We start from the raw sequence: 23,947 nt of genomic DNA, 5'->3' as shown, positions 1-23,947 counted from the left end.
TTGTGACTAATATTTCACAGAGCACGAACCAGCTGCCAGGACTGAATAATCCTTCCTCACATTCCTGGCTCTCATCTTGCTCCTTCCTGTGGGATTCTCCTGCTCTGATGCCTCCTGCCACCTCCTGCTCCGCACACCTGTGTATGGACAGGGTTTTTCTCTTGATTTGATGGGTTTATGTTTTCCTTCTTTATTTTAAGGGCAGTTGGAAGCAGCTGGATCTTTGACAAATTGATATTTCTTTGTGCTGGTACTGAAATTACTTGAGGTGGTGAGTTGGAGTATGGAGAAGGTAGCAGAGCCATGAGATTGCTTCTCCTGCAGTGACAGAAAGAGAAATTCCAAGTGCTGGGTCACTCAGAGGGTTAAATTTGGCTCTGAGGAGTGAATTGTTGTGGGAACCTGTGCAGCTCTGGGAATTTTGAGATGTTTTCCATTGCAGTGAATGATCTGACCTGGGTTTGTGTGAGGAGTAACCCAAGGGAGAGAAAGGGCAGAGATGCTTTTTGGTGAAGGCTCTGCCTGTTCTCTGCCCCCAGGAAGTTTGAGTGATTCCTCAGGCATGGGATATCACTTCCAGGCAGTGCATCCCCACCTGGAACCTGGCTGTTTTGGACATTTGGCTCAGTGTCCAGCTCATTCCCAAGGGGCTCCCAGTGTCCCACACCACTTGGAAAACTTAAATCGCATCTGGTTAAAAAGCCCCAGGGAAGAGAAATGCCAGATTTGGGGGGTTCAGATCCATGTCAGTCTGCACGTTGTGTTTGTGGTGTTTTGGTTTTGGCCGTGGTGCCGAATGGTGATTCTGAATCCTTGACCATGGAAGATTAAAGGAGAGGCACAGATGGAGGGAAAACCTTAGGTGCATCAAAGATTGTTTATTTATAAAACCAGATGCAGTTAAGGTGCGGGGTGGAGACGTGCTGGATCAGAGACTTGGAATAAGCAGAGATCAGCACCAGGGAACCCATCCAGAATGGGTTTTGGGATCCATAGGGAATGTTTGTGCTGCTTTATTTCAGAGTATTCCACGTGGAAAATCCACCTCGGCTCCACAGCATTTTGAACATAAACCCGGCCTAACTGGATGAGCAGATTCTTTTTACCATGTTGGCCGATGCCAGATGTTTTCAGAGGTTTGCCCATGTCAGAGTTGTGTTAGAAAAGGGCTGTGTTGTGCAAACAGGGCTCCCAAGGAGGTCGGAGTTTCCCGGGAGGTGAACCGCAGGTGGAAGTTCCCTCGCTGAGGCTGTGGTGCGACCTTGGCACAGCCACAGCGGCGCAGGTCACGAGGCTCCGGGGCTTTGTCCGGGGGAGTTCTGTGGGACGCTGCTGTCTGTTCATCCCAAGTTCCCAGGCACCGTTCCTGAGCTTGTGCAGCTTCACATCAGGAGTTATTTTGGACAGCTGACGCTGTGTCGTTGCCCAGCCTTGCTGCGCCTTGCCGTGTGCTGCTTCCAATTCCTGTGGCCTCGGCGTGTTCCATTACAGTCCTGGCAGGAAGCGGGGTGGAGAACGGGATCAGCCGTGTGCTGGGGAGTGGTGCAGCTGCACCCTCTGCACCGCTGCCGTTCCCTCTGCAGACACCGGCCGGGTGTGAGGCTGCTCCCGCTCCGGCCGTCCCGGTCCGAGTGTGGTGCAGGTGCCGTTCTGTCCCTTCCCCTGGGATAACCGGGGTTTTACCGGGTGTGGGCTCCTGGGGTGAGCCGGGCAGTCCCAGGCCCTGCCCCGAGGGGTTCCTGTCCCTGTGCCGGTCCCTATATCCAGGGATCCCTGTGCCAGTCCCTGTATCCAGGGGTCCCTGTCCCTGTGCCAGTCTCTGTATCCAGGGGTCCCTGTCCCTATGCTGGTTCCTGTATCCAAGGATCCCTCTATCCAGGGGTCCCTGTCCCTGTGCCAGTCCCTGTATCCAGGAGTCCCTGTCCCTGTGCCAGTCCCTGTATCCAGGAGTCCCTGTCCCTGTGCCAGTCCCTGTATCCAGGGGTCCCTGTCCCTGTGCCAGTCCCTGTATCCAGGGGTCCCTGTCCCTGTGCCAGTCTCTGTATCCAGGGGTCCCTGTCCCTGTGCTGGTTCCTGTATCCAAGGATCCCTCTATCCAGGGGTCCCTGTGCATGTGCCGATACTTGTGCTGGTCCCCTGTATCCAGGGATCCCTGTGCAGGTCCCTGTATCCAGGGGTCCCTCTATCCAGGGGTCCCTGTCCCTGTATCCAGGGGTCCCTCTCTCCATGGGTCCCTGTCCCTATGGCGGTTTCTGTAGCCAGGGGTCCCTGTGCCGGTCCGTGTCCCTGTATCCAGGGGTCCCTCTATCCAGGGGTCCCTGTGCTGGTCCCTGTATCCAGTGGTCCCTCTCTCCATGGGTCCCTGTCCCGGTCCGTGTCCCTGTATCCAGGGGTCCCTCTATCCAGGGGTCCCTGTCCCTGTATCCAGGGGTCCCTCTCCCCATGGGTCCCTGTCCCTATGGCGGTTTCTGTAGCCAGGGGTCCCTGTGCCGGTCCGTGTCCCTGTATCCAGGGGTCGCTCTATCCGGGGTCTCTCCCGTTCCCGTTCCCGTTCCCGCCCCGGGGCCGCGGGACCGGCGGGCAGCAGCGCCCCCTGGCGGCGGCCCCGCTCCTCTGCCGTGTCCCGCCGAGCCCGGTGGGGCGGGGGGCGCAGGGCGGGGGCGCAGGGCGGGGGCGCTGAGCGGTGGGCGCTGAGCGGGGGCGCGGGCGGGGGGCACTGAGCGGGGGCGCTGAGCGGGGGCGCAGGGCGGGGGGCGCTGAGCGGGGCCGCAGAGCGGCGGCCACAGGGCGGGGGGCGCTGAGCGGGGGGCACAGGCGGTGGTGCAGGGCGGTGGGCGCGGGCGGGGGCGCTGAGCGGGGGGCGGGGGGCGCTGAGGGAGGGGCGCGGGCGGGGGGGCTGAGGGAGGGGCGGCGGGGCGGGGGGCGCAGGGCGGGGGGCGCTGAGCGGCGCGGGGAGCGCGGGCGGGGCACAGGGCGGTGGGCGGGGCAGGGCGGGGGGGCGGGCGGGGGGCGCTGAGTGGCGGGGGCGCGAGCGGCAGGGTGCGGCAGGGGTGGGGGCGCTGAGCGGCGGGCACTGAGTGGGGGGCGGACGGCGCAGAGCGCATCCCGGGATGCTGAGCTGGGTGGAGGGTGTCGCACGGGGTTCCTCGGGGGGTCCCCGAGGCCGGAGCACCGGCGGGGGCAGCCCCCCGGGTGTGCCACCCCCTGCCAGCAGCGCCGGCCCCGCTGGGCTATCCCCACCGCCTCCAAAACATTCTCCTTCTTTTTCCCCCCCCCTATTATGAATTACAGCCCGTTCCCACTTTGAACACTAACTCACGCTGTTTAATTTCTATTTTCACTCCCAGCTCCCAGGGTACTTGTTTAGTGTAGGCTTTATGAAATCAATGCATCTTGGGGGGAGGAAATCTCATTTTTCAGGAGGAAAACTCACCCTGGAAGGACAGAGCTGCTGTGGGTGTAACTCCTGGGCAGCTCAGCAGCTCCCTGAACCCAGAGCAGTGGGTCAGAATAAAGTGAAACTTATGGGTTGAGATAAGAACTCTTCAATAACTGAAATAAGATCATATATAGTAATAACAGTAATAATTGTCATGAAAAGGACATCAGGAAATAAAGCCCAGGAAGCACAAGTGATGCCTGGTACAGTTGCTCAGTACCTGCTGCAAGTCCCCAGCACCAGCTGGGGCTTGGAGCCACCTGGAACAGTGGAAGGTAGGGGATGGCATGAGATGAGCTCCAGGGTCCCTTCCAGCCCAAACCACCCCATGATGTCGTGAATAAACCCCAGGAAGCACAAGGAACCCCAGTGCAGTCACTCCCCACCCAATGCCCAGCCTGTCCCCAGCCCCCCTCGGGGGATCCCGGCCTCCCCCCCTGGGCTGGACGCTGTGTGGTGTGGAACGTCCTGTGCCAGCTGGGGTCAGCTGTCCTGGCCCTGCTGGCAGAGCAGGGCACCCTGGAGAGCTCTGTGCTGAGGGTGGGCACTGCTGGGCACCAGCCAAACACTGGGGTGTGAGCAGCAGCGTCCTCGCCCTGAGCCAGGCACAGCTGAACCGGCCACTGGCACAAATTCACTGTGTCCCAGCTGGAACCAGGACAGCTCCTCCCAGTGCTGGGCACCTGGGCAGTGCCCCAGCTCAGCTCTGCTGTGTGTGGTGGGAGCAGCAGGTACCAGAGCTGATGGGAGAGCCCACCAGCACCGTCCTGCAGCGGGAGGAAATCCAGCAGGAGCGTGGGTGGCAGCCTGGGACGGTGTCACAAGGAGCCTTGTGATGGTGCCCTTGTTGAGGAGAGCCTTCATGAAAAAGAGAGCTCTCCCTCTGTCCTCCTGGGAGGTTGGAATCCTTGGAAAAGTGCTGTTGCTCTTTCCCTCCACCAGTCACAGGAGCTAAGAGTGCCCATGATAAAAAAAAAAATCCAAACTTTGAGGCAAGAGAGGATCCAAAAGGAGATTTTCCCAGAGATTCTGGGGAATCAGTTTGGTGCTTTCAAGGATTCTCCCACCATCACACACCTTGGGGTTTCCCTTGAGGCACTGAAGCCCCAGGCCATGGGCAGGGGAGGATTTTTGGGCCTTGATTTTGGGCAGAACTTCAGTGTCCTGCTGTTACCTTTTGGAGGATTCTTTGAGGAAGGGAGGGAAGAGCTCAGAACCAAAGACCTCGTTCATTATGAACCATATTTTGAAGAGAAACGGCAAAAATCTGGCTTTTTGCACCCTAGATTTTGTCTTCTGGATATTTTGAGGATATGCACATTCTCCTCTCGCACTGCCATGTGCATTTTTGCTTATCTGGGGTTTTATACTGATCTGGGTTTTTAATATCTCAGCATTTTTATAACTGCAATACCAGGTTTTTCTATGACATTTTCATGACTCCCACAGCCGTTGCTTTCAAGGGTAATTTGGATTCTCTAAAAGTTGAAGTTTTAGGAAAATAAAGCAGTTTACTGTAAGAAAATATTTATGTGTAAAAAGGGAAGCAGAAGCCGGTCTTTCCTGGGTTCTCAGCAGAGCTGCCATTCCCAGCCCTGTCCCTTCACCCTGCAGCAATCTTGGGATTCCTGTATCTTTCTAAAATTGGTTTTAACTCAAGGAATGGTAATTGTGCTTCCTGCTGCCTGGTGACATCACCCAAGGATTTAACAAGTACCAGCAAGCCGTGTGTGCTCAGAACACAGAGTGAAGCATGTTTTGCAGGTGCCTAAAATCCAGTTCTGGTCTGTGTGTAGATAATCATCACCCTCACTTGTTTAGCCCCCAGGGCTTTAACAGATTTGCCGTGATGGACTGGAGCAGAAATACTTCTGGTTTTTATTGTGATAGGATCTTGAAAAGGAAAAGCAGCACAGCAAGGGACAAATCTAAAGAACCTTAAAATCTTGGGAATTTTGGGGGGTTTTTTTAGCTTTTCACCTTTCTGCAGTTCCTGTTGAGCAGTTCTGCCACCAGGAGAAGGAGGGGAAGGGAATGCTTTTCCAGAATGAGGTGACCTTCCAGCGCAGAGGGATGGGCTCAGCATCACAGAGCCACTCAGTGTTCCCCAGGGATCACTCTGGGTTTTTCACCTCCTTCCCAGTGCCCTGACGGGTGGGACAGTGGCTGAGAGGGACGGTGGGCACAGCAGGGGCAGTGCCAGCACACAGGGGGACCAGTACGGGCTGGAGAGGCTCTCTGAGGAGCAGCACCAGGGTCTGGCTTATGGAGATCATCACCAGGGGGATGAGGGGCATTTATTCCCTTCTTCTCCACCCTGGAGAGGCCACACCTGGAGTGCTGTGTCCAGCTCTGGGCTGCCCAGGCTGGGAGAGACTTGGGCATGCTGCAGTGAGTCTGTCACAGGAATGACCAGGGGATGGGAGCCTCTGTCACCCAGAGGGGCTGGGGGAGCTGGGTCAGTGATCCAGAGGGGCTGGGAGAGCTGGGTCAGTGATCCAGAGGGGCTGGGGGAGCTGGATCAGTGATCCAGAGGGGCTGGGAGAGCTGGGTCAGTGATCCAGAGGGGCTGGGAGAGCTGGGTCAGTGATCCAGAGGGGCTGGGGGAGCTGGGTCAGTGATCCAGAGGGGCTGGAGAGTTGGGTCAGTCATCCAGAGGGGCTGGAGCTGGGTCAGTGATCCAGAGGGGCTGGGAGAGCTGGATCAGTCATCAAGAGGGGCAGGGGAGCTGGGTCAGTCATCCAGAAGGGCAGGGGAGCTGGGTCAGTGATCCAGAGGGGCTGGGAGAGCTGGGTCAGTGATCCAGAGGGGCTGGGAGAGCTGGGTCAGTGATCCAGAGGGGCAGGGGGAGCTGGGTCAGTCATCCAGAGGGGCTGGGAGAGCTGGGTCAGTGATCCAGAGGGGCTGGGAGAGCTGGGTCAGTGATCCAGAGAGGCTGGGAGAGTTGGATCAGTGATCCAGAGAGGCTGGGAGAGTTGGATCAGTGATCCAGAGGGGCTGGGAGAGCTGGGTCAGTGATCCAGAGGGGCTGGGAGAGCTGGGTCAGTGATCCAGAGGGGCTGGGAGAGCTGGGTCAGTGATCCAGAGGGGCTGGGAGAGCTGGGTCAGTGATCCAGAGGAGGCTGGAGAGCTGGTCCCGAGGAGCTGTGAGCGCGTGGAGAGCTGGGTCAGTGATCCAGAGGGGCAGGGGGAGCTGGGTCAGTGATCCAGAGGGGCTGGGGGAGCTGGGTCAGTGATCCAGAGGGGCAGGGAGAGTTGGGATTCACCAGCCTGGAACAAAGGGATCCCTTTCCAAGTGTGTCCATGATCCAGGTGGGAGGGAATGAAGAAGGAGTGAAACTGGTCCTGGTGGTGCCCAGTGGCAGGAAAGCCACGGGAGTTCAGGGAATGTTTGTGCAGAAGAAAGGAGTGTTCCCAGTGAGGGTGAGGGAATGGCAGATCGTGGGAATCTGTGTCACTGGAGATGTGGAAAACAGAACAGAACGTGGTGGCCTTGAGCAACCTGAGCAGGGTGGTTGGTCTTGCTAATCTGCAGGGGTCTTTTCCAAACTCCTCTGAAAATCAAGGGGTTTGGGTTCAATTGAGAGTAGAAATATGTGAGGGGTTGTTTTGTTTTCTTTTTTTCACGAGGAAGCTGATTCTGGTGGTTAATATTACGTGGCTGTACTCATGGCTTGTTTACCCTGTACCTTTGGCCTGTGCAAAATCCCTGCCTGGTGTTTCCCTTCCATCCCCCTGTGTTCACAGGAGCACCCAGATGTTCCTGAAGTACCAGAGTAACCTCAGCTTGAGCCTTTAGTGTTGCACTGGCACAGCCAGACTGAAATGATGGGTTTTTTGTGCCTTTCCCTGATCTGCCTTGCAGGCACTTTGCCAAGCCAGGACAAGCCCTCACAGAGGCAGTTGGAGAGCACAAGCTGCAGCCCTTCCAGGAAGAGATCCACATCGGAGAGCACTTCTTCTCCAGGCAAGTCCTGCTCTGGGGCCTAGCTTTTGGGATCCCTGTGTGCTCAGAGCTGGGCTGTGAGAACTTCAGCTCGTGGAGATACTGGGTTTTTGCACTGACATTTTGGGATTCAGGGGCTGTGGGGTGGGTTCTAGAATAGGGAGACTTTGAGCTGGTGCTCACACAAACAGCAGCACAGCTGTGGCAGGGTAGAATTTGGTTCCTCACCAGGTTAAGTTAGACCTTGTGGAGCTTAGTGCTTTAATCCAGACCTGTGACATTACAGTTAATCAATGAATTAGAGGAATAAATTAATTCCTCCCTGGGGAAGAGCCTGACTCTGGCACTGCTCTGGAGGTAGAGGGTTCTTGCCCCTGGGCAGATCAGGCCAGGCTGTGCTGTGGGGTTTTCTTCCTCACATGTGATGGAGGATGGCACATGGCTCATCCCAGCATCAGTGGCATCAGTAATGGCACAGCTGTGGATGCCCCCAGACAGGTCAGAAATGCTCATGGAAGAGAGATGATGGAAGTACTGAAAGGCCTCAGAGCTCTGGTAGCATCTCATCAAGTCCATGATACAAGAACAAATGCTGCCTGCAGGATCCTGGTGGGCTGGAGTGGATGTTGCAGCAGGACAGTGAGGGAGCCAAGGGCTGACGTTCCCTGCAGGAATCGCCCTGAGGCTCGTCAGGAAGGGGAAGGGTTTCCCTCCTGACAGGACAGTGGAGCTCTAGAGAGTCATCTGAGGGATGAGAGAGGTGGGAAAGGGGCTCAGCCTGAGAAAAGGGGGATCAGGGGGGAGCTTGTGGCTGTGCACAGCTCCCTGACAGGAGGGGACAGCCAGGGGGATCAGGCTCAGGGAACAGGGACAGGAGGAGAGGGAACGGCCTCAGGCTGGGCCAGGGGAGGCTCAGGCTGGACTTCTCTAGCAGGAATCAGCAGGAATTTCTCCATGGAAAAGGTGCTCAGGGATTGGCAAGGGGCTGCCCAGGGAGGTTTGAGGTGCCCATCCCTGGAGGTGTCTGAGGAGCTCCTGGAGGTGGCACTCAGAGCTCTGGGCTGGGACAAGGTGGGGCTTGGTCAGAGGTTGTATTCAATGCTTTTGGAGGTCTTTTCCAACCTCAGTGATTCCATGGTTCTGTGACTCTCTGTGTTTGAGCTTTGTTTTGTGAGGAGGTCAGGCCTGTGCAGACTCAGTGTGTGTGTGTCGCTGTCAGTCACATTTTACCCCTATGACAATGTCAAATCCATTGCCCAAATTGTCACAGGGAAGATCTGAAGATGTTCATTTCCTGCCTGTTGTCAGCCAGTGGTTATCCCAGGTAGCAGGAGGGGCTGGAGTGGGCTCTGAGCAACCTGCTGCCGTGGAAGGTGTCCCAGCCCGTGGGCGTGGAACAATGTGGCCTTTAAAGTCCCTTCCAACCCAAACCATTCTGTCATTCTGTAAGAATGGAATGTGAGCTCCCCTGGGATTGGACAGAAGAAAATCCAGCAGATTGACCCATTTTGTAAGAAGCTCAGTTGTAGAAACACTCCCGTTACCAGAATTCAGGCATTCTTAGACACCCCAATTGCCTGCAAATACGTAGTAAATCCCTAGGACTGGTACTTCGAGCTAGTTACGATTTCCATCTAGGACGGATGTGCCAAAAGTGCCATTTCCTCCCTGCTTTAAACAGATGTTTGTGACAGATGCTCCATTCAGCCTGTGCTGCACAAAGTCCTTTGCAGTGGGAAAGGGATCTTCCTTTTTCCCCTGTCTCATTCGCTTTCTTGCCCTCGCTCACTGAAAGGGGCAGCTGCAGTTGTTGTAACTGGGAAAAGGAAGTGTTAAAGTTGAGGAGTGCTTTGTGCAGGAGCATTGGAATGACATGAATCACGAGTTTATCAGCTTCAAAGTCACCCGAGTGATGATGCAGCTGAGAAGATCAGTCATTGTTGTATGATCCGTGGAGCTGGAATGCGTGTGGGTTTCGGTGTGTTTGTCAGAGAGGAGCTGCAGCTGTCAGGGATCAGAGCCTGCAGTGTCCCAGCCCTTGGGATCGGTTTCCTGCAGCACCCATGGGACCTGGTGCTGGCTGAGGGTCACTGAGCAGGTGGGTTCTGTGAGGAGCCCCTGCTCCATTCCCACGTGCCTCTAAAGGCCAGAAGAAAGCAAAGGCTAATTTATCTTCATTGTTTTATCCAAAATGCAGAGCTGGGAGTGTAAATCCTTGCAGTTCTCGGGGTTGTTGCGGTGTCCCTGTCAGCTCAGAGCAGGAGGCTTCTCTTGTCCTTTGTCAACAGGAAGAGCATTGTCCAAAGGAGGATTTTTAAAACGTGTTTTGCTCATTCTTTCTCCTCCGAACTGTTCTCTCTGAAGCGCCTTCTCATTTACTCCTGACTTTGGAATCTTAGCGAGGAATGCGTTCTCCAGGGTAACACAACCGGACTACTGAGCGCTGGAAAAATACTAGAAAATATTTAAACTAGAAAATACTTCAAGAATAGCTAGAAGGCTCGAAAATATTTCAATTGGTTGTGCTTTATCTCTGTCATCTAATAAATAATCTCCCTCCTGTCAAGTGCTAGAGCCCTTTATAAACACATTTTGTTGTCTTCCTTTAACAGTTCCCTTGACACCAGGACGTGCTGCTCAGGCTCCAGCCTGGGCCCCTCTGGGTTAAGCAGATCTGATCTAAGTAATTGGCCACGATTACAGTAACATTTTGTCAATGCTAATATGCAGATGTGCTGTATTTATGAGAAGGCAGCATCCATTTCATTCCAGAAAGAACAGGATTTCTTCTGATGGAATGTTATCACTACGGAGCAGCAGGGCAGCTTTGGGAAGCTCTCAGTTTGGAACAAATCCCTTTTTAATGCAGCGTAATCTACATGGTTGACCTGGAAACTTCCTTTTTCAAACACCGATCTTCAGCTCTAAAGCATGTAACAGTTTTAAAAGTCAGATCTAAATTTACTTCTTGTGTAAATTAGCCTTTCTCTTTTGTCCAGATACTTTCATTTACCTTTATCCGATCAGTTCTGTCACCATCACCCTTGTCTATTTGATAAAAAAGCTGCAAGAACAATGAAAATAGTTGCTTCAGTACTTCCAAACTATTAAAAAAAAAAAAAAAAAAAAGAAAAATGAGTTGAAAAATATTTCAAGTGTTGCTCCATTTTCTATCAGGATTGAGGTTTTATGTGCACAGAGGGTTTTGTATTTTTAGTGTTGAATAGAGAGAAACTTGAGGACCATGTGAACCCTCATTGCTTTTTGCTGTTAGAAATGGGGAATTACGTGGGAATAAAGAGAAAATAATGGTATGTTAAAAGTGATGATATAAAATGTGACTGACTTGTGCCACTGGGTCCCTCTCCTTATTACGGAATCTTGTCAACAAACCTTCTGGGCAGTCCCAGGACACAAAAGCTCCCAGCTGATGCAGCTGCTGTGTTTTAGCTCCATGTTTTTGGTCCCATCCCCACTCTGATGCCTTCTTTGGGCTACCTAAAAACAGAGGCCAGACAAAATTAAGAGAATAAAAAGCAGTTATATTTATTGAAGGGCTTTCAGGTACATTTTGGGCAGACAAAGGCCCCCAGGGCTACACCCCAAAAACGGGTGATGGCTCATGGGTTTTTACACTTCTATGGGTTTGGTCCCTTTGCATATTGGGGGATAATCTTCCAATTATACCTTCAGTTAATGGATTAATTTACCCCAAATTTGCTGCCCCCCAGCTCACTTTTGTTCAGTTTCTCAGGGCCTGAGGCAGTGAGGTGTCCTCGATTCCCAGGCCTGGAGAGGAATTGTGTCTGACCAAAAAAACCGGGAAAGCCGTAGCTCGCGCTCTGTACGGAGTTTAGAACTATACATTAACCGCGGGGTTGCGAACAGATGAAAACCACAAAAGCTAAAATCCTAAGGCCTCCACTCCAGCCGTGTGCGTGTTTGTGTTCCAGGAGCGGCGGGGCCGGCCCGGGGCGCGCGCCTGGCCCCGGCGGCCGAGGACTCGGTGGACGCGCTGCTGCAGCGCATGGCCCAGCAGGACGGGCCTCCGGCGCTGGACAAGACCCTGGAAGCCGTCATGGCCAACGCGTCTGCCCCTCCATCGGCCAGCCCCGGCCGCAACCACTCCCGGGAGAGGGCCCTGGGCAAGCAGGACGGGCTGGGGGCCGCGGCCGTCCCCGGCAGCGACGGCGTCTCGCTGCTGCAGGAGCGCCTGCCCGGCGGCTACTCCCCGCGGCACCTCAAGAGGAGCGTGGTGGAGGCCATGCAGCGCCAGGCGAGGAAGATGTGCAATTACAACAAGATCCTGGCGACGAAAAAAAATCTGGACCACGTCAACAAAATCCTGAAAGCCAAAAAGCTGCAGAGGCAGTCGCGGACGGGGAACAACTTCGTGAAGCGCCGGCCGGGGCGGCCGCGCAAGTACCCGCTGCAGGCCGTGGTGTCCATGCAGGCCTTCCAGGCGGCCAGGCTGGTCAGCCAGGAGCTGCAGGACGGGGAGCAGAGCAGCAGCCCCCTGCACCTGGGGCCGGACACCATCACAGACGTCATCGAAGCCGTGGTGCAGAGCGTCAACCTGAACCCTGAGCACCGCAAGGGCTGGAAGAGGAAGAGGTGGCTGCCGGAGGAACAGGCCAGGAAGAGACACAAGTCGTTGCCTGAAGATGAGCAGGAGAGCAATAAGAGGTGATTGCCTTTTGGGATTTTGTGCCTCGGTCGGTTTTAGAACGTTTCAGTCATTGGGGGAATCTTCTGCTTGGTTTTATTAAGGAGCTCGGTGTAGAGGGAACCAACGTGTCAGCTTTGAGTGTGTTCAGGGCATTCCTCAGGTACTGAACACCCCCGAAATGGGAATCTCAGGTGATGTAAAACTGTTGGTTCCGTACTTCAGGGCCCTCCTCAGGTACTGAACACCCCAGAAATGGGAATCTCAGGTGATGTAGAACTGTTGGTTCTGTGCTTCAGGGCCCTCCTCAGGTACTGAACACCCCAGAAATGGGAATCCTCAGGTGATGTAGAACTGTTGGTTCTGTGCTTCAGGGCCTTCCCCAGGTACTGAACACCCCAGAAATGGGAATCTCAGGTGATGTAGAACTGTTGGTTCCACACTTCAGGGCCTTCCTCAGGTACTGAACACCCCAGAAATGGGAATCCCAGGTGATGTAGAACTGTTGGTTCTGTGCTTCAGGGCCTTCCTCAGGTACTGAACACCCCAGAAATGGGAATCTCAGGTGTTGTAAAACTGTTGGTTCCACACTTCAGGGCCCTCCTCAGGTACTGAACACCCCAGAAATGGGAATCCCAGGTGATGTAAAACTGTTGGTTTCCACACTTCAGGCCTTCCTCAGGTACTGAACACCCCAGAAATGGGAATCTCAGGTGATTGTAGAACTGTTGGTTCTGTGCTTCAGGGCCTTCCTCTGGTACTGAACACCCCAGAAATGGGAATCTCAGGTGATGTAGAACTGTAGGTTCCATACTTCAGGGCCTTCCTCAGGTACTGAACACCCCCGAAATGGGAATCCCAGGTGATGTAGAACTGTTGGTTCTGTACTTGCTGTGTTGGTGAAGGACACGTTTAAGGAGTTGGTAACTGATGAGGTGCCACAGATTGTTCCTTCATCCTGTGTGGAATAAGGAGCCCTGAGGAGTTGTGTGTGCCATGGGATCTTCTCGTGTAGATCACAAATACTTACAGGCAACACAGGATGTAAAGTGAGGTCAAGTGATGTACAGCAGACAAAGAGTAAAGCTAAAGCATCAAGGGGGAGTTAAGGACTGCGCCTGTGCAGTCACTGGTAAAGGCACACACCAGAAATCTCTCTCTGATCTCATCTTCTCATGCTTGTCCCCAAAGTCATCAATAAACAGATCAAACGTGTCAGGAGTTCTCCTTTCCAGAAGTGGGTGCTGTGAGGGTGCTGCTGGCACCGTGTGTTCAGGAGCTGCTCTGTGGCTCTCCTGGAGCCTAAGGAAAGGGTTACCACGAGCTGCTTTTAGAGTGCAAAAGCAGAGAGCAAGAGCTGCCTCCTGAATCACTCAGCTGAGGCTCCGAGGGATAAACATTAGCAGTGCAAACAACATTCTTTTTGTAATAATAATATCACAAAAAAAAATAATACTTCTCGTATGATTATGCTTAACCCCCACTTGATGGTGATCGTTGGGTTGCATTTTCTTAAGTAGTTGAGACACCCAGAAATTCAGAAACATGGACTTCTTCTGCTGTCCAGATTCAAGAGGGGAATGATGAAATATTGTGAGATGTTCTTAATGGGAAGGTGATTTTTTTATCTCTACTTTTTCTTCCAGTTTCTCTGAGGCAGTAGCTGAACCTCCCAGTCCACATGAGGCCCTTGGGAAACCTCCTGAATCTGAAACCCCTGAGCAGCCTTTGCCTCCTCTAACCCAGCGTGAGAAGAAAGCCCCTCGACCCCCAAAGAAGAAATACCAGAAGGCTGGGCTCTACTCTGATGTGTACAAAACAACAGAGTAAGTAAAACAGAGCAAAACTGCTCTCTGGTAGTCCAGGAGAAACTCTCCTTTCACCTGGAACCATAAAGAGCTGCCACTCATGAGTGGGTGAAATAAAACCATCACCTTAAGTGAAGCCTGGGGAAAATTACGTGTGATAATTGCCAGAACTCGACCCAGTGGAGATGTCAAACATAACCCCAGTCAGAAAGCAGCCTCGAGCAGTCTGAAAGGGTTTCTGATTATCAGCTTTGAAGGAGATAAGAGATTTATTCAAGAGTCTTAATGTTCCTGGCAGTCCAGATGCTGGGGGAGCTGGATGTGTGCAGGTTCTGAGCAGGAGCTGAGCACAGTGTCTGCAGAGAAGGGGTCATTAGGTTCCTGTTTTCATTGGCTGAATGGTGACAACTGCTCATCTTCTGTGTGAAAGAATTTCAGATATGCACCCAGTTCATTTCACAGTTCAGTGAAGTTCATCTCTGTTTTCTCGGAGATGTTCAGAGTAAAAAAATCTGTCATTTCTTTATTTTTCCCACTTGGTTGGTTTGCAACCTGGTGTCCACTAGAATATGGACACCTCCCTCTTTCCCTTCCCTTCCCTTTGTAGTCACAAATATTTTCTAATGCCATCTGAACAAAAGAGTTGAAGTAAGGAATTGTGCTTCTCTTCCAATATGATCTGACAGACTGAAAAGAGAGAAAATCTGGTACCTTCTCGCTATGTCATAGATCACTTTGAAATGTTACAGAGACCACTGGGAAACTGCCAGTACAGTTTATCAGCTGCTCCTGCTGTGATCTCTCCCCATAGCAGAGTGAAGGAATCAGTGAAAGGGTCAAGACTCTTAAGGAAGAAGCAAAGATCTCAGTCTGACCAAAGTGAGGCCACTTGAGTTTTATCTGTTTTACAGAGATGTGTGAAAACTTTCCCACTTGGATGGTCTGTCACTGCTGCACACAGCATGCAACGTTCAAATCTCACCATTCCCTCTGCTGCCTTAGGAGAGGAGCTGAGGGAGTCTTCTCCTTTTCTTTAATGTAAATATTTGGAACTTGGAGTGTTCCTAAGTTGGGAGGGACCCACAGAGATCCTGGAGTCCAACTCCCGGCCATGCACAGCCCCAGCAATCCCACCCTGTGCCTGAGGGCGTTGTCCAAAAGCTCCTGGAGCTCTGGCAGCCTTGGAGCTGTGCCCATTCCCTGGGGAGCCTGGGCAGTGCCCAGGGGGAAGAACCTTTTTCTGGTACCTTTTTCTTTTCTAAACCTCCCCTGGCACAGCTCCAGCTGTTCCTCAGGTGCTGTCCCTGCCCACAGAGCTGAGGTTGGAGCTGCTCCTCCACTGCTCCTCAGGGGGACGTTGCAAATCCCTGCTTTGTCTTCCCTTTGCCTGTTGTTCCACGTGCTGAGTTCTTCCCTGCTCTGATACTGGGGTCTGGGATGAGCTGCTTATGGACACTGAAGAACTTCACCCTTCCAAGGGAGCAAATGCTGCCCCTGCACTGTTTGCACACTGATACCGAAGCAGGGCACGGTCCTGCGTAGCTGGGCCAGGACAGAACTGTGGCCAGCTCCACTGAGGACTCCTTTGCAGCCTGAAGGGCTGATCCCACCATTCCATCCTGCTGGCACTGGGTTGCTTCTTCACCAAGTTGGTTCAGCAGACTAAATCCACAGAACAGCAGTCACTTTTTGGTAATCAGATTTTTGTCTGGTTTGATGTGCTGTTCCCATTCTGCTGCATGGTCAGACATGTGATTGGATATTTGGAAACAGAGTAAGAGGAGAGTAGAAGTTCATGTCATTATCCCATTACTTTATGTAACTTCCTGCTGTAGGAGTTTGAAAACCTGCTCTGAGTGGAGAAGGAAAAGGAGCTCTGTGATCGTGGGGCACCCTCTGGTGCTGTCACAGCGAGTGTTGGTCCCTGTCCCCATTCTCGCAGCCACTGTGGTCCATGAGTGGGTTGTACTCACTGGTTTTCTGTACTTGTTTGCAGTGTTCACTGCAGACTTTCTGCTTTAAACGCCTTTTTCCTACTCTATTTCATCCTTCCTAAGTAACTCCTAAATGCCACGAGGATGTGTGAAGCAGTGGAGGTTGCACCGAGGTTTGTGCAAGTCACAGCCTGTCCCTGCTTTTCGGTCACATCCAGCTGCTCAGCCACAGCACAGGAAAGGCTTGGCCTGGCCTGGCCAGTGTTGGTGGGCTGGTAAAAGAGATTTCAAGAGTTGATTTTAAAAAGGCATCTTAAAAGCACCTCATTTCTCTGCAACCAGGTACAATTTGCCTCAGCAGGAGTTCATCCCAGCTCCGGTCCATCTGGAGACCTTGTTAAAATACAGTGAAGAAAGCTCAGATTTTGATTTTTGCAGATGAACTGAGGATAAAAGGAATGGTTCCTGAGTCAGTCTCAGTTCTACCTCCTTTCCAACTGGCTGTAACCTTCACAGGAGTGTTCCCAGTCCTCAGCTCCCTCTGGGAGTTCCATGGACCTGGTGCTGGGGAGATGGTCAGTCTGTGGTGGCACAAGGTTGCAGCTTTGAAAACAAGCAAAGATCTTGTGCAGGAGTTGTTCTCTGTATCCAGCAGTGGCTTTCTTAGAGGAGAGAACTGCAAAGTCTAGTTCGCAAAAAAAATTTGATAGTTGGTAAATTAGCAATTGATTAAAATGTTGCAGAGTGTTTAGAGAAATGCATTGTTTTGATACTTGAGCACGACATGAATTGCAGTTCAGCAGTTGCCTGATGTTGGCACCAAAAGAATCAGCTGTGCTTTCTCCTTACCTCTGTGGCGAATTTCCTGTTCTTGTGCTGTCCCTTCCTCTGTCCCATCCTGATATCCAGGTGGGAAATGGTCCACTGGAGGCTTCCTGGAGCAGAGAACCCTGCAGTCAGACCAGAGGTCAGACTGGCATCAAAGCTAGCTTATCCCCACTTAAAATGTTCATCAAACTGGGGTCTGAGGAAGAACGGGGCTCCACACATGAAAAATGGAATTCCACAGAGAAGTAATCCCAGCCAACATGGTGAAAGTGTAGAGACACTGGAAGCTGGAGAGGAGGAACATAAATGGAACAGAAAAAAGGAAGGAGAGGGATGAAGAGAAGTGAAGGAACAGGGAAGACAGCTGTGGGCCTGGTCTTTGTTCCCTTAGTTTGAGACTTCAGACCGACATTTTGAGACTAAACCTGGTGTTCAGCCCATGAAGAGTGGTGCAAAATGTGCTCATCTACAAAAATGTCGTTTGGCCATTGCCTTGTTACTGGGAGCCCTGCACAGAGAGGCCAGTTCAGTTCTCTTGGTGGGGAGTGCACCAAAACGGGTGTTACAAATTCATCCCTACAGAAACTGAACCAAACTGCTTTAGGCAAGGGATTGTAGAGTGGGAAGCGTTTCTTGTAGAATCAGGGGGTCTTTAAGGTTAGAGGAAACCTCCAGTCATCAGGTCTGACCTTTTGTGTAGCCAGGTTTACGTTTGAGTCTGTCGGATGCTCAGGAATGCCCTGCCCCAGCTCCCTGTGCTCGGTGCCACCTGGGCTGGTGGAAGTTTTGTCGTTTCCCTGATTATTGGAGAGGTCTCACCCAGGTCTGACTGGCCTGCTTGGAATCACAGAATCATGGAATGGTTTGGGTTCAAAGGGACCTTAAAACTCATCTTGTTCCACCTTCTGCCGTGGGCAGGGACACCTTCCACTATCCCCAAACCCCATCCAACCTGGCGTTAAACGCTTCCAGGGATCCAGGGGCAGCCACAGCTGCTCTGGGCACCCTGTGCCAGGGTCTCAGCACCCTCTCAGGAATTTCTTCCTAAGTATTTCTAGTCGTTGATATCTGTGTCTCAAAATTTGTTTAAACTTGCATTTTTCCGTCACTAGTTAAACAATAATATCACATTTTTTAACAGAACCATCTTTCTGTTCTTTGTCCAGTTATTTAAATAGATCCCTTAAAAATTTCAGTAAACTTCAATAGGCTTCAATATCATTTAATCTTTGGTATATTTAACATTTAGAAACCTCCTTGAATGTTGCAGGACTGCAGTTCTAAATATAAGCACATCAGATTCTGTTTTCCAAGGTTTGTTGTTGGCCAGGAGGAGATGTTTATAAACACCAGATAACAGAGCTGTCACCTGCCTGACCCATACAACCATTCTGATTTCATACTCCTGTTTTTCTTTCTGCAAAGGGGTGTCTCATTGCTTTTTAAACCCTGATTTCTCTTCTTTTTCTGCCTTTCCTGATGAACAATCTTCTAAAGGGCAGCACGTGAATATTTGTTCTTGGGGAAGTGGCAGAGCAGGGCTGAACATGTGTCACGTGTCCAGTTCCTCAGCAAAACCACCAGATACGATCTGCCCGTCGTCTTTTATTTGTGTAGTTTTAGTTATTACTTTTGTATCACATGCTGGGCGTTTAAAGTCAGTGGTGTCTCCTTGGGTGCTGCCTTAAGAGCATTTATAGAGAAAAAAAATCCGTGGTGGGAGGGCTGGGATCAGTGTGTTGGACGGGCAACCTGGGAAGCAGATCTTTGGCCATTTCTCTTTTTGCTCTCTTGCCTGATGCTCCAGACATTTGTGCCTTAACTAAAACAGAAACGAGTTTCTTGCAAGCGACTGATGCTCCTCATGTGATGTTTTGGTTCTGTCCCTGGTCCTCCGCAGCCCCAAGAGCCGCCTGATCCAGCTGAAAGAAGGAGAAGCTGGAATACACCCCGGGGAGCACGAGCACGGGCTGTTCCCAGCCCCCATCCACGTTGGTGGGTACCTCACCTGTGTTTTCACTGCTGGGAGACGCTGGGGGCCTGCACAGCTTCTGCCTTTCTCTGGTTTTTATCTGGCTTTTGGCACATGAACTTTGCCACCTCATCCCTCTGCATTCCCCAGTTTGACTCCAGAGGGTTCTTGATTTTTTTTGTGTGTGTGTCAGAAAATACCATCCTGGTTGAAAACTTGCTTTAACTGTGGTAGTCCTTGGATGAAATGCAGTCCTGGTTGAAAACTTGCTTTAACTGTGATAGTCCTTGGATGAAAGGCAGGGCAATAGTCTCCACCTCCAAGTAAAATTACAGCAGAATAGCCACAGGCGATTATGACCATTTGTTAAATCCCAAAAGCTGAGCGTGGAATTATAAATTCCCCCATGTCCCCATGCACCTAATGGTGTCTGTCTTTATGCAGGGATAAAAGGGTGGAAGAATTAAAAGCTTTGCTGTTATCTTTGTTTTTACTTTATCCCCGTTTTTAGGTCTCGGGTAGGGAAAAAAACCAGGATTTAGGATTTCGCAGAATCATGGAGTGGTTTGGGTGGAAGGGGCTTTACAGGGCATCGTGTTCCACCCTGTTCCATGGCCCTCCATAGCCCAGGTTGCTCCAAAGCCCGTTCCTGGCCTTGAACACTTCCAGGGAAGAGTGGACAGAGCCCCAGTCTGTCCCAGGCCCTCAGAGGGGATGGAGCTCAGGATGCTGCTCCCAGGGGCTGGTCCAGAGCTCCCACCATTTGCAGCTCCTACCATTTCCCAGGTTAAACCAAGACTGAGTAATTTGCTGATTCTCAGGTAATTGTTTGAGCTTTTGAAGTGCTGTGATCCCTTGCTGCGAGTCCTGTCACGCCCGGCGGGTTTGGGGAGTTCGGCGTTGCTGAGCAGGAATCTCTGTCCCATCAAACACACGCTCTCACTGGTTTGTCCTCTGTCACTGAGCTGTTCTGGACAGATCTGTGTGAATCAGGAGCCACAAGACAGGTTTCAGAGTCGAAGGTGAAAAATTTAAGTTCTTCAAAACGTGCCCTTGCTCGGCTCCTTTTCAAACGGCCTCATAAAACCGGGTTCCCCAGGTTCCCGACCCACGTTGTTGGTCCTGCCCTGCAGCTGCTCCCGTGGCTCCAGGGTGTTGGGGGCTTTTTTTTAGGAGCTTAAATTTTCTGGCATTTAGGTGGTTTTAGAGTTCTGGCCCTCTGCAAAGCTCTGTGCCAAACGCAGGAAAAGACGGAGTCTTCAAGGTTACATGCTTCGTTTATTAGTTCTTATCTTACAATTTTCTCTGTCTAAAAGATGTTTGCCGCGGCTCGGACATCTGGTGACTCCCCCCGTCTCTGGGATGTCTTTATCTTTTATACTAATTGCTACGTATTCTTTATTTACTATTTATTACTAATGTTTATCACTATTACTAAAAAGGTCATCTTTACTCTGACTTAATCTTCACTAACTACTTTGTGCCAACGTCACTGCAGAAATGGAGTGAGGGAACAAGAAGGAAGAAGAAAGGGACAACGCCTTAAATTCTCTATTTTGCCCTATTCACTTTAATGCTAGGAATCTTAAACTCACTGTTTTTTCACTTTGTGATATACTAAACTACTATTTTTACACTCTTGTGGCCTGCAATGCTTCTTGCAGTGCAAGAAGCCTCTCTCATGGATTGAAATCAAATCCAGTGTCTCTTTGAGCTTTGAGCTCTGGGCTGGGGTCCTAGACCCCTCTGCCCAGGTCTCTGACCCTCCAGGGCAACTAAAGGAATGCCTTGGACTCTAACACCAGGGGTGCCTGGGGATGGTTTAACCCCAGAGCAGTGGCCAGGACTGGGGTTCTGCCAGGGGACTGCCCTGGTGCCCACCCGAGGAGGGCTGGAGGGACCCTCCCTGCGCTGGAGGCCCGGTGCCAGGGCACCTGAAAGAGCCTTTTGTTTGGCCTGCTGAGGTCATAGAAGTGAAAGCAAATTCCCAGCAGATTTAGCTCTTTCCTGGAACCTGCTAGGGGTGAATAAGGCATTGAAAATGGAAAGTAATTTAGGGGTAAATTGTAAGGAAAACATTAGCATTTTTATTTTCCGATGGCGAGGGTATGCGTGTGAATTTATATGAACCCGCAGAGCATTGCTGGAGGAATATAAAGGCACTTGTTCAAAGTTAGAAAAGCTGGGGGGAAAAAAGATCCGGCCTGGGTCTGACACTTCATCCTAGGCACTCTGCTCCCTGCAGTTTTGTGACACAGGATTCCAGCAAAACGATCGGAGACTGTTGAATCTTGGCTGGAGCTAACCAGTGTCAGCCCTCGGGTCTGGTGTGAGTGATGTAATGGGTCTGTGTCCTTTAGGGGTGACAGGGAACGATAGAATAGAGCCAAAATCTGCAGTGAAAGCAGGAACTCCTGTCTAAAACGAGTTCCAGTTATTGCTGAAAATACAGATCCCCTTGAAGCCTTTCCAAAAAATCTGGGAATGTGTTTGCCAAGTCTGAATTCATTCTTAAATCTCTTCTGGTAAAGGTCACGGGAACAGGCTGGGAGACGATTTTCGAAAGCGATTTGATTTCTTTGAGTACAATATTGTGATTTACCAGCCTGCATGGGCGGTGTTGGTCTTGTCCCGGGTGTTAAAATGTTGGATTGTGCACAGGAAAACTCAGGAGAGCATGGACAGCTTCGTGTCCTCAGCTTCGAGGACAGGGCTGTGGTCAGTGCTGTCAGGTGCTGTGGTCAGTTTTGTGTGGTGTTATGGTCAGTTGTTTCAGGTGTTGGGGTCAGTTGTTTCAGGTGTTACGGTCAGTCCTTTCCGGTGTTATGGTCAGTTCTGTCAGGTGTTGGGGTCAGTTCTTTCCGGTGTTGTGGTCAGTGCTGTCAGGTGTTGGCTGTGGTACCCTCACAGGGTTGTGGTCAGTCCTTTCAGGTGCTGTGGTCAGTCCTTTCAGGTGCTGTGGTCAGCCCTGTCGTGTGCTGTGGTCAGTCCTGTCAGGGATTGTGGTCAGTCGTTTCAGGTACTGTGGTCAGTCCTGTCTGTTGTTACGGTCAGTCCTTTCAGGTGTTGTGGTCAGTCCTGTCAGGGGTTGTGGTCAGTCCTGTCAGGGGTTGTGGTCAGTCCTTTCAGGGGTTGTGGTCAGTCCTGTCAGGGGTTGTGGTCAGTCCTGTCAGGGGTTGTGGTCAGTCCTTTCAGGTGCTGTGGTCAGTCCTGTTTGGTGCTGTGGTCAGTCCTGTCTGGGGTTGTGGTCAGTCCTTTCAGGTGCTGTGGTCATTCCTTTCAGGTGCTGTGGTCAGTCCTTTCAGGTGCTGTGGTCAGTCCTTTCAGGTGCTGTGGTCAGTCCTTTCAGGTGCTGTGGTCATTCCTTTCAGGTGTTGTGGTCAGTCCTTTCAGGTGTTGTGGTCAGTCCTTTCAGTGCTGTGGTCAGTTGTTTCAGGTGCTGTGGTCAGTCCTTTCAGGTGCTGTGGTCAGTCCTGTCAGGTGTGTTGTGGTCAGTCCTTTCAGGTGCTGTGGTCAGTCCTTTCAGGTGCTGTGGTCAGTCCTTTCAGGTGCTGTGGTCAGTCCTGTCAGGTGCTGTGGTCAGTGCTTTCAGGTGTTGTGGTCAGTGCTTTCAGGTGTTGTGGTCAGTCCTGTCAGGTGTGTTGTGGTCAATCCTTTCAGGTGCTGTGGTCAGTCCTTTCAGGTGCTGTGGTCAGTCCTGTCTGGGGTTGTGGTCAGTCCTTTCAGGTGCTGTGGTCATTCCTTTCAGGTGCTGTGGTCAGTCCTGTCAGGTGCTGTGGTCAGTCCTTTCAGGTGCTGTGGTCAGTCCTTTAAGGGGTTGTGGTCAGTCCTTTCAGGTGCTGTGGTCAGTCCTGTCAGGGGTTGTGGTCAGTTCTTTCAGGTGCTGTGGTCAGTCCTGTCAGGTGCTGTGGTCAGTCCTTTCAGGTGCTGTGGTCAGTCCTGTCTGGGGTTGTGGTCAGTCCTTTCAGTGCTGTGGTCAGTCCTGTCAGGAGTTGTGGTCAGTCCTTTAAGGGGTTGTGGTCAGTCCTTTCAGGTGCTGTGGTCAGTCCTGTCTGGGGTTGTGGTCAGTCCTTTCAGGTGCTGTGGTCAGTCCTTTCAGGTGCTGTGGTCAGTCCTTTCAGGTGCTGTGGTCAGTCCTGTCTGGGGTTGTGGTCAGTCCTTTCAGGTGCTGTGGTCAGTCCTTTCAGGTGCTGTGGTCAGTCCTTTCAGGTGCTGTGGTCAGTCCTGTCTGTTGTTATGGTCAGTCCTTTCAGGTGCTGTGGTCAGTCCTGTCAGGGATTGTGGTCAGTCCTTTCAGGTGCTGTGGTCAGTCCTGTCTGGTGCTGTGGTCAGTCCTTTCAGGTGCTGTGGTCAGTCCTTTCAGGTGCTGTGGTCAGTCCTGTCAGGTGCTGTGGTCAGTCCTGTCAGGTGCTGTGGTCAGTCCTGTCAGGGGTTGTGGTCAGTCCTTTCAGGTGCTGTGGTCAATCCTTTCAGGTGCTGTGGTCAGTCCTGTCAGGTGCTGTGGTCAGTCCTTTCAGGTGCTGTGGTCAGTCCTGTCTGGGGTTGTGGTCAGTCCTTTCAGGTGCGGTGGTCAGTCCTTTCAGGTGCTGTGGTCAGTCCTGTCAGGTGCTGTGGTCAGTCCTTTCAGGTGCTGTGGTCAGTCCTGTCCGGGGTTGTGGTCAGTCCTGTCTGGTGCTGTGGTCAGTCCTGTCAGGTGCTGTGGTCAGTCCTGTCCGGGGTTGGCTCTGCTGGGGTCTGACCCAGCTCCATCCCATCCCTCGCCGTCCATGGAGGCCTCTCCTGAGCAGGACCCGGGGCCGTGTCCTGGGGGCTCTCCCCTGACATCCAGAATCTTCTCAGAGGGTTCTGCCCCTCTCCTTTCTGCTCTCCAGCCCCTGGCCAGGTGCCTGGCAGCGGCTCCAGTTCTCCAGGGACACGTGGCTGGGAGTGTGTGCCGCTTACAAACCTTTTTGTTTCAGGGAAGTACCTCAGACAAAAGAGAATCGACTTCCAGCTGCCTTACGACATCCTCTGGCAGTGGAAACACAACCAGGTAGGAGATAAAAAGTCGAGATTGGGATCAGAAGGAAGCGGCAGCACTCAGGGAGAGCCCTGTTCACAAACCCCGGCTCTGGGGGATTTCTTGGATTTCTTGTTGCTGCCGCTGTGCGAGGGGAGAAGGGATTTGCATATGTATTTAATGTCGAAAATTCCCATTATTCCGTCTCCTGCAAAATAACAAGCCTGTGAGTTTCTGCTCCGACAAAAAGTCGTTAATTTGGCTGCAGGCTTTTATTTTGGCAGCGCTGCTCTGAGCGGGGAGCTGGTTTCAGACACGCCTCGGGAGAATTCGGATGTACTGCCAGCAGCGCTGA

The 23,947-nt window shown here is 52.0% G+C and overlaps 1 protein-coding gene across 3 annotated transcripts in view; it reads left to right on the top strand.

The window, feature by feature from the left end:
- Positions 1 to 23,947, top strand: part of ASH1L (ASH1 like histone lysine methyltransferase) — a 73,226-nt gene that overhangs the window by 24,823 nt on the left and 24,456 nt on the right. For all 3 annotated transcript variants that reach the window (XM_058423762.1, XM_058423763.1, XM_040087954.2), the window contains exons 4-8: positions 7,305 to 7,406; positions 11,339 to 12,071; positions 13,698 to 13,877; positions 18,522 to 18,616; positions 23,552 to 23,625. In XM_058423762.1, coding sequence (XP_058279745.1) covers positions 7,305 to 7,406; positions 11,339 to 12,071; positions 13,698 to 13,877; positions 18,522 to 18,616; positions 23,552 to 23,625 — 1,184 coding nt within the window. The remainder of the gene's footprint in view (positions 1 to 7,304; positions 7,407 to 11,338; positions 12,072 to 13,697; positions 13,878 to 18,521; positions 18,617 to 23,551; positions 23,626 to 23,947) is intronic.

This window comes from Hirundo rustica, chromosome 29 (genome assembly GCF_015227805.2).
Source record: "Hirundo rustica isolate bHirRus1 chromosome 29, bHirRus1.pri.v3, whole genome shotgun sequence".
NCBI classification, from domain to species: Eukaryota; Metazoa; Chordata; class Aves; order Passeriformes; family Hirundinidae; genus Hirundo; species Hirundo rustica.
The sequence above is the reverse complement of the archived record's forward strand: the minus strand, read 5'-3'. Positions and strand labels throughout refer to the sequence as shown.